This window comes from Aythya marila (assembly GCF_965140915.1).
Source record: "Aythya marila genome assembly, contig: HAP1_HAP1_SCAFFOLD_1201, whole genome shotgun sequence".
Lineage (NCBI taxonomy): Eukaryota > Metazoa > Chordata > Aves > Anseriformes > Anatidae > Aythya > Aythya marila.
In genome coordinates this window covers 1-9,643 of record NW_028137710.1, presented here as the reverse complement: position 1 = coordinate 9,643, position 9,643 = coordinate 1, and the positions used below count along the sequence as shown (strand labels likewise).

The 9,643-nt window shown below is 64.1% G+C and overlaps 1 protein-coding gene across 1 annotated transcript; it reads left to right on the top strand.

Annotated features, from left to right (window-relative positions):
- Positions 1-73: 73 nt before the first annotated feature.
- On the top strand, positions 74-8,160 carry LOC309890603 (metabotropic glutamate receptor 6-like; the record flags this gene model as incomplete). Its single annotated transcript, XM_082785027.1, has 7 exons — positions 74-145; positions 2,594-2,810; positions 3,846-3,981; positions 5,095-5,249; positions 5,632-5,790; positions 6,549-6,746; positions 8,018-8,160. Coding segments are annotated over 7 exons (1,080 nt in total), but the record flags the coding sequence as incomplete, so codon positions are not given.
- Between the last annotated feature and the right edge of the window lie 1,483 nt (positions 8,161-9,643).

Below are 9,643 nucleotides of genomic sequence, written 5' to 3'. Positions count from 1 at the left end.
GGTTTCAGGGGGATTTGGGGGTTTCAGGGGGATTTGGGGTCCTGAGGTATTTGGATTTAGGGGAATTTGGGGTATGGGGGGGCGCTGGGGACATTTGGCCACCTTCATCTCCATCCTGGTGGCCAACGTGCTGCGGCTCTTCGCGGTGAGGGGGGGGTTTGGGGGGGCTTGGGGGCATTTTGGGGGGGTTTCAGGGGGATTTGGGGTCTTGGGGTATTGGATTTAGGGGAATTTGGGGTATGGGGGGGCACTGGGGACATTTGGCCACCTTCATCTCCATCATGGTGGCCAACGTGCTGCGGCTCTTTGTGGTGAGGGGGGGGATTTGGGGGGGGGTTGGGGGCATTTTGGGGGGGTTTCAGGGGGATTTGGGGGGTTTCAGGGGGATTTGGGGGTATTTGGGGTATGGGGGGGCACTGGGAACATTTGGCCAGCTCCGTCTCCATCATGGTGGCCAACGTGCTGCGGCTCTTCGCGGTGAGGGGGGGGTTTGGGGGCATTTTGGGGGGGGTTGGGGGGATTTGGGGGCATTTTGGGGGGTTTCAGGAGGATTTGGGGTCCTGAGGTATTTGGATTTAGGGGAATTTGGGGGTATGGGGGGGGCACTGGGAACATTTGGCCAGCTCCGTCTCCATCCTGGTGGCCAACGTGCTGCGGCTCTTCGCGGTGAGGGGGGGGACTTTGACTTTGGGGGGGTTTGGGGGCATTTTGGGGGGGTTTCAGGGGGATTTGGGGTCTTGGGGTGTTTGGTTTTGGGGTTTTTGGGGTATAGGGGGAGTGTGGGGGCACTGGGGGCATGTGGCCAGCTCCGTCTCCATCCTGGTGGCCAACGTGCTGCAGCTCTTTGTGGTGAGTGGGGGGTTTTGGGGGGTTTGGGGGCATTTTGGGGGGTTTCAGGGGGATTTGGGGTCTTGGGGTATGGGGTTTTTTGGGAAAAAGGGGGGATATTGGGGGTATGGGGGGGTGTGGGGGCACGTGGCCAGCTCGGTCTCCATCCCAGTGGCCACCGTGGGGTCTGGGGGGGATTTTTGGGGTGTTGGGGTGGGCTTTGGGGTATTTGGGGCCGTGGCTGGGTGGTTATGGGGCCGTGGGGACCCCCCCCCCATTTACTGCCCCCCCCCCCTTTTTGCTGTCCCCCCCCCGTTCCCAGGCTGCCCCGCGGCTGCTCAGGGATTAGGGGCGGCTGGGGGGGGGGCGGCTGGGGGGGAGAGGGGGGGGGCCCTGTCCCCGCGTCCCCTGGGGCGTCCCCGAGTGCCCCCGCACCCATGGGTGCCCCCCATCCCAGTATCCCCCCAGTCCCTCCCAGTATGTCCCAGTATCCCCTCAGTCCTTCTCACTCCATCCCAGTATCCCCCCAGTCCCCTCCAGTGTATCCCAGTATCCCCCCAATCCCTCCCACTCCATCCCAGTGCCCCCCAGTCCCCTCCCAGTGTATCCCAGTACTCTCCAGTCTCCTCCCAGTGTATCCCAGCATCCCCCCAGTCCCTCCAGTGTATCCCAGTGTGTCCCAGTCTCCTCCCAGTGTATCCCAGTATCCACCTAGTCCCTCCCAGTCCCCTCCCAGTTTATCCCAGTATCCCCCCAATCCCTCCCACTGCATCCCAGTGTATCCCAGTCCCTCCCAGTGTATCCTAGTATCCCCTCCCACTCCATCCCAGTGCCCCCCAGTCCCCTCCCAGTGTATCCCAGTACCTCCCACTCCCTCCCAGTGTATCCCAGTATCCCCCCAGTCTCCTCCCAGTGTATCCCAGTACTCCCCAGTCTCCTCCCAGTGTATCCCAGTATCCCCCCAGTCCCCTCCCAGTGTATCCCAGTACCCCCCAGTCCCTCCCACTGCATCCCAGTGTCTCCCAGTCCCCTCCCACTGCATCCCATCCCCTCCCAGTCCCCCCCAGTGTATCCCAGTCCCCTCCCAGTGTATCCCAGCACCCCCCAGCCCCTCCCACTCCATCCCAGTACCCCCCAGTTCCCTCCCACTCCGCCCCAGTTTATCCCAGTCTCCTCCCAGTTTATCCCAGTATCCCCCCAGTCCTCTCCCAGTGTATCCCAGCATCCTCCCAGTCCCCTCCTAGTGTATCCCAGCACCCCCCCATCCCCTCCCACTCCATCCCAGTGTATCCCAGTGCATCCCAGTCCCCTCCCAGTTTATCCCAGTGCCCCCCAGTCCCCTCCCAGTGTATCCCAGTCTCCTCCCAGTGTAACACAGTATCCCCCCAGCCCCTCCCATTCCATCCCAGTCCCTCCCAGTATCCCCCCAGTCCTCTCCCAGTGTATCCCAGTATCCTCCCAATCCCTCCCAGTGTATCCCAGTGTCTCCCAGTCCCTCCCCAGTGTCTCCCAGTCCCTCCCAGTGTCTCCCAGTCCCTCCCCAGTGCCCCCCAGTCCCCTCCCAGTGTATCCCAGCATCCCCCCAGTCCCTCCCACTCCCTCCCAGTGTCTCCCAGTCTCCTCCCAGTGTCTCCCAGTCCCTCCCCAGTGTCTCCCAGTGTATCCCAGTCTCCTCCCTGTGTCTCCCACTCCCTCCCAGTTTATCCCAGTGCCCCCCAGTCCCCTCCCAGTGCCCCCCCCATCACCCCCCCGTCTCCCCCCCCAGCTGCCGCAGATCAGCTACGCGTCCACGGCCCCGGAGCTGTCGGACCGGGGCCGCTACGAGTTCTTCTCGCGGGTGGTGCCCCCGGACTCGTACCAGGCGCAGGCCATGGTGGCGCTGGTGCGGGCGCTGGGCTGGCGCTACGTCAGCACCCTGGCCTCCGAGGGCAGCTACGGGGAGAGCGGCGTCGACGCCTTCCTGCACAGCTCCCGGGAGGCCGGTGGGGAACTGGGGGGGGTTAAGGGGAGGGGTTAAAGGGGAGGGGAGGGGTTAAGGAAAGGGGGAGGGGTTGAGGGGAGGGGATAAAGAGGGAGGGGTTAAGGGGAGGGGTTAAGAAAATGGGAGGGGTTAAGGGGAGGGGAGGGGTTAAGGAAAGGGGGAGGGGAGGGGTTAAGAGGAGGGGGAGGGGTTAAGGAAAGGGGGAGGGGATAAGGGGGAGGGGATAAGGGGAGGGGTTAAGGAGAGGGGAGGGGCTGAGGGAGGGGTTAAGGGGAGGGGCTAAAGGGGAGGGGCTAAAGGGGAGGGGAGGGGTTAAGGAAAGGGGGAGGGGTTAAAGGGAGGGGCTAAAGGGGGAAGCGAGGGGTTAAAGGGGGAGGGGTTAAGGGGAGGGGAGGGGCTGGGGGAGGGGATAAAGGGGGAGGGGTTAAGGGGAGGGGTTAAAGGGGGAGGGGAGGGGTTAAAGGGGGAGGGGAGGGGCTAAAGGGGAGGGGTTAAAGTGGAGGGGAGGGGCTAAGGAAAGGGGGAGGGGTTAAGGGGAGGGGTTAAGAAAATGGGAGGGGTTAAGGGGAGGGGATAAAGGGGAGGGGTTAAGAAATGGGGAGGGGCTAAGGAAAGGGGGAGGGGTTAAGGGGAGGGGAGGGGCTAAGGAAAGGGGGAGGGGTTAAGGGGAGAGGTTAAAGGGGGAGGGGCTGAAGGGGAGGGAAGGGACTGAGGAAAGGGGGAGGGGCTAAGAAAATGGAAAGGGCTAAGGGGGAGGGGAGGGGCTAAGGAAATGGGAGGGGTTACGGGGAGGGGCTAAAAAAAGGGGAGGGGTTGAGGGGAGGGGATAAAGGGGGGGCTAAGGAAAAGGGGAGGGGCTAAGGAAATGGGGAGGGGTTGGGGGAGAGGCTGAGGAAAGGGGGAGGGGCTAAGGAAAGGGGCTGAGAAAAGGGGGAGGGGCTAAAGGGGAGTGGGAGGGGCTAAGGAAAGGGGGGGCTACGGGGAGGGGCTAAGGGGGACTGGTGTGTACTGGTTTCTACTGGTGTGTACTGGGCAGGGGGGCTGTGCATCGCCCAGTCCATCAAGATCCCGCGGGAGCCGCGGGCGGGCGCCTACGCGCAGGTGGTGCAGCGCCTGATGGAGACCTCCACCGCCCGCGGCGTCATCGTCTTCGCCCACGAGGACGACATCCGGTGAGCCCAGTACACACCAGTAGAAACCAGTACACACCAGTATACACCAGTATACACCAGTACGCACCGCTAGGCCCCCTAACGCCCCCCCGCCCCCAGTACAAACCGGTAAAACGCCCGGCGTCCGCCCCCTGCTCCCAGCACTGCTGCACGGTGCTGCGCCGGCAACACCAGTAAGAACCAGTATAGGCCAGTTTGGACCAGTGAGCATCGCTACAGGCCTGGGAGCTCCGGTATGGACCAGTTGTTTCCAGTACAGACCAGTAATTCACACAGCAGCTCCCAGCACTGCCTGTGGAGGCGCACCGCCAACACCAGTTGGCCCCAGTATAGACCAGTTAGACCCAGTACAGACTATTAAACTCCAGTATGAACCAGTGAGCTCAGCTACAGACCAGTAACAACCAGTACAGACTGCTGTCCCAGTACAAACCAGTAATCCCAGTGCAGGTCAGGAACCCTGAATGCAAATCATTACAGACCAGTTACCCCCGCTATGCCCCAGTAAAAACCAGTACCCCCCCCATTTAGATCCCAGTACAAGTCCCAGTATCCCCAGTAAAACCCAATCCCTCCCAGGGCCCCCAGTCCCTTCCCAGTGTATCCCAGTATCCTCCCAGTGTATCCCAGTATCCCCCAGTCCCTCCCACTCCATCCCAGGGTCCCCCAGTCCCCTCCCAGTGTATCCCGGTATCCCCCCAGTCCCCTCCCAGTGTATCCCAGTGCCCCCCAGTTCCCTCCCAGTGTCTCCCAGTATCCCCCCAGTCCCTCCCACTCCATCCCAGTGTATCCCAGTATCCCCCCAGTCCCTCCCACTCCATCCCAGTGCCTCCCAGTCCCCTCCCAGTGTCTCCCAGTATCCCCCCAGTCCCTCCCACTCCATCCCAGTGTCTCCCAGTCTCCTCCCAGTGTATCCCAGTACCCCCCAGTCCCCTCCCAGTGTATTCCAGTATCCCCCCAATCCCTCCCACTCCATCCCAGTGCCCCCCAGTCCTCTCCCACTCCATCCCAGTACCCCCCAGTCCCCTCCCAGTGCATCCCAGTATCCCCCCAGCGCCTCCCACTCCCTCCCAGTATCCCCCCAGTGCTCCCAGTACGCTTTGCGTCCTGCAGGCGGGTGCTGGAGGCGACGGCGCAGGCCAACCTCTCGGGGCACTTTGCCTGGGTGGGCTCGGACAGCTGGGGGGCCAAGATGGCTCCGGTGCAGGGCCTGGAGGACGCCGCCCACGGTGCCATCACCATCCTGCCCAAGCGCGCCTCCGTGCCCGGTCAGTGCTGCCCCATAGCTGCCCCATAGCCACCCCACAGCCACCCTATAGCCACCCCATAGCTGCCCCACAGCATCCCCGGGGGTCCCCACCTAGCCCAAGGTGGGTGGAGGGAGGTGGAGTTTGGGGGTCCCGTCCCCTTCTCGTGTCTCTATACGCATGGGGGTCTGCCCCACGGCGCTATGGGGTGCCCCACACGCTATGGGGTGCCCCACAGCCGCCCCACAGTGTCCCTGGGGGTCCCCACCTAGCCCACGGTAGGTGGAGTTTGGGGGTCCCATCCCCTTCTCGTGCCTCTATACACATGGGGGTCTGCCCCACGGCGCTATGGGGTGCCCCACAGCGCTATGGGGTGCCCCACACGCTATGGGGCGCCCCACAGGTTTCGACGAGTACTTCACCTCCCGCTCGCTGGAGAACAACCGCCGCAACCTGTGGTTCCACGAGTTCTGGGAGGAGGACTTCAACTGCCACCTGCCCCACAACGAGCCCCACGGCGAGCCCCACGGCGGGGCCGCTGCCCCCACCCGCAAGTGCACAGGTACCCCCCGCTGCCCCATAACCTGCCCCATAGCACCCCTGGATGTCCCGTAGTGCCCCATAGCACCCCTGGGTGCACCGTAGTGCCCCATAGCACCCCATAACCTGCTCCCATAGCGCCCTTTGGCTGCCCCATAGCACCCCTGGGTGCACCGTGATCTGCCCTATAGCACCCTTGGCTGCCCCATAGTGACCCATGGCACCCCATAATCTACCCCATAGCGCCCTTTGGCTGCCCCACAGCACCCTTGGGTGCACCATGGTCTGCCCTATAGCACCCCTGGCTGCCCCATAACCTCCCTGGCTGCCCCATAGGGCGCCATAGCACCCCTTAACCTGCCCTATAGCACCCTTTGGATGCCCCATAGCACCTCTGGCTGCCCCATAGTGCCCTTGGGTGCCCCCTAACCTGCCCCATAAGCCCCCTGGCTGCCCCATAGTGCCCCATAGCACCCCCTAACCTGCCCCATAAGCCCCCTGGCTGCCCCATAGTGCCCCATAGCACCCCCTAACCTGCCCCATAAGCCCCCTGGCTGCCCCATAGTGCCCCATAGCACCGCCTAACCTGCCCCATAAGCCCCCTGGCTGCCTCATAGTGCCCCATAGCACCGCCTAACCTGCCCCATAACCCCCCACGGCTGCCCCATAGCACCCCATAACCCACCCCCTAGCCCCCGTTACCCACCCTCACCCCCCCCCCAGCCCTCCCCACTTGCAGCCCCCCGACTTGTGGGGCGCTGACCCCCACGTGTGGGGCAGGCCGGGAGCGCATCGGGCGCGACTCGCCCTACGAGCAGGAGGGCAAGGTGCAGTTCGTCATCGACGCCGTGCTGGCCATGGCCCACGGGCTGCACAGCCTCATGGCCGAGGCCTGCCCGGGGGGGGAGCTGTGCCCGCGCATGGACCCCCCCGACGGCCGCCGCCTCCTGTACCACATCCGCCGCGTGGCCTTCAACGGTACTGGGGGGCGCTGGGGGGCACTGGGAGGGGTTGGGAGGGACTGGGAGGGGGTAAGAGGGCACTGGGAAGGGCTGGGAGGGGACTGGGGAGGGCTGGGAGGGGTTGGGAGGGGACAGGGAAGGGTTGGGAGGGGGTAAGAGGGCACTGGGAGGGACTGGGAGGGGGTAAGAGGGCACTGGGAAGGGCTGGGAGGGGACTGGGGAGGGCTGGGAGGGGTTGGGAGGGGACAGGGAAGGGTTGGGAGGGGGTAAGAGGGCACTGGGAGGGACTGGGAGGGGGTAAGAGGGCACTGGGAAGGGCAGGGAGGGGACTGGGAAGGGCTGGGAGGGGTTGGGGGGGGACTGGGAAGGGTTGGGAGGGGGTAAGAGGGCACTGGGAGGGACTGGGAAGGGTTGGGAGGGACTGGGAGGGGGTAAGAGGGCACTGGGGGGCACTGGGAGGGGACTGGGAAGGGCTGGGAGGGGGTAAGAGGGGACTGGGGGACACTGAGAAGGACTGGGAGGGGTTGGGAGTGGACTGGGAGGGGTTTGGGAGGGACTGGGAGGCACTGGGAAGGGGTTGGGAGGGGACTGGGAGGGGTTGGGAGGGGACTGGGAAGGGGTAAGAGAGGACTAGGGAGCACTGGGAAGGACTGGGGAGCACTGGGAGGGGGGTAAGAGGTCACTGGGAGAGACTGGGAGGGGTTTGGGAGGGGTTGGGAGGAGACTGGGAGGAGTTGGGAGGGTACTGGGAAGGTACTGGGAGGAGTTGGGAGTGGAATGGGAGCACTGGGAGGGGACTGGGATGGGTGGGAGAGGGGACTGGGAGGCACTGGGAGGGACGTGGGGTGTGGGGGGGTTGCAGAAGATGACTGGGGGGGTGTAGGAGGGGACTGGGAGGAGTGGGGGGGGCACTGGGAGGGACTGGGAGGGGTGTGGGGAGTACTGGAGGGGTACTGGGAGGGGGTGGATGGGGTTTGGGGGAAGTAGGAGGGGACTGGAGGGGTACTGGGAGGGTACTGGGGGATACTGGGGCGGACTGGGGTGACACTGGGGAGATAGTGGGGTGGACTAGGGGATACTGGGACAGACTTGGAGGGATACTGGGAGGCACTGGTGCATTACTGGTGCGGCACATTGCAGTGCGTGCTGCTTTGTACCGTGCCCACCAGTCCCTCCCAGTCCCTACTGGTCCGTACGGGTTCCTACTGCTTGGTACTGGTTCCTACTGGTGTATACTGGTCCATACTGGTCTGTACTGGTCCGAACTGGTGTGTACCGGCCCGGCAGGCAGCGCGGGCACCCCGGTGCGGTTCAACGAACTGGGCGACGCGCCGGGCAGCTACGACCTCTTCCAGTTCCAGCGCGGCAACGGCAGCGGCCCCGGGGCCTACCGGGCCGTGGGGCACTGGGGGCAGGCGCTGCACCTGCAGGTGGGCACTGGGAGGCACTGGGAGGGACTGGGAGGCACTGGGAGGGACTGGGAAGGAGGTATGAGGGGGCTGGGAGGGGGTATGGGGGGGATATGGGGGGTTATGAGGGTGCTGGGGGGCACTGGGATGAACTGGAAGGGGACTGGGAGGCACTGGGAGGGCACTGGGATGAACTGGGGGGGACTGGGAGGGTTATGGGGGAATTGGGGGGTACTGGGAGGGGAATGGAGGGGATACTGGGTGGACTGGGGGGGCACTGGGATGAACTGGAAGGGGACTGGGAGGCACTGGGATGAACTGGGGGGGACTGGGAGGGTTATGGGGGAATTGGAGGGTACTGGGAGGGGAATGGAGGGGATACTGGGTGGACTGGGGGGGCACTGGGATGAACTGGAAGGGGACTGGGAGGCACTGGGATGAACTGGGGGGGACTGGGAGGGTTATGGGGGAACTGGGGGGTACTGGGAGGGGACTGGAGGGGGAACTGGGGGTACTGGGAGGGGACTGGAGAGGATACTGGGTGGACTGGGAGGGGTACTGGGGGAACTGGGAGGGTTATGGGGGAACTGGGGGATACTGGGAGGGGACTGGGAGGGGTAATGGGGGGGAATGGGAGTACTGGGAGGGGTTATGGGGGTACTGGGGGGGTTATGGTGGTACTGGGATGAGTACTGGGGGGTACTGGGGGGATTATGGTCATACTGGGAGGGGCCCTGGGGGGGGGGTCCCGGTGTCCCTGGGGGGGTCCCCAGGAGGCCCCTCCCCCACCTGGGACCCCCAGGCCCACCTTGGGGTGCCCTCACGCGTCTCCTTCTGCCCCTCCCCCCCTTTTACCCCCACCCCCCTGCTAACCCCATAACCCCCCCATCCCCCCCCCAACTCCTCTAAACGCCCCCATGCCCCCATTTGCCCTAAATCGCCTCCTTTTGCCCCGTTTTGCCCCCCCATACCCCCATTTGCCCTAAATCCCCCTTTTGCCCCCCGTACCCCCATTTACCCCCTGTTTCCCCCTATTTAACCCTCATTTACCCCTCCCTTCTGCCCCCTTTACCCCCCCACCCCCCCATTTCCCCTCTATTTCCACCCAATTTCCCCTCCTTATCTCCCTTTTACCCCATTTCCCCTCTATTTCCCCCCCTTATCCCCCATTTCCCCTTCCATATCCCCATTTCTTCCCCTATTTCCCCTCTATTTCCCCCCCATTTCTCCCCCCATTTCCCCCCTTATCCCCCATTTCCCCCTTTACCCCCATTTCTCCCCCCATTTCCCCTCTTTCTCCCCGATTTACCCCCCTTATCCCCCATTTCCCCCTCTTTACCCCCCCATTCCCCCCATTTCCCCCTCCATGCCCCCATTTCTCCCCCCCATTTCCCCCCCTTATCCCCCTTTTACCCCCCCACCCCCCCATTTCCCCTCTATTTCCCCCCGATTTCCCCCCCCATCCCCCATTTCTCCCCCATTTCCCCTCTATCTCCCCCTGATT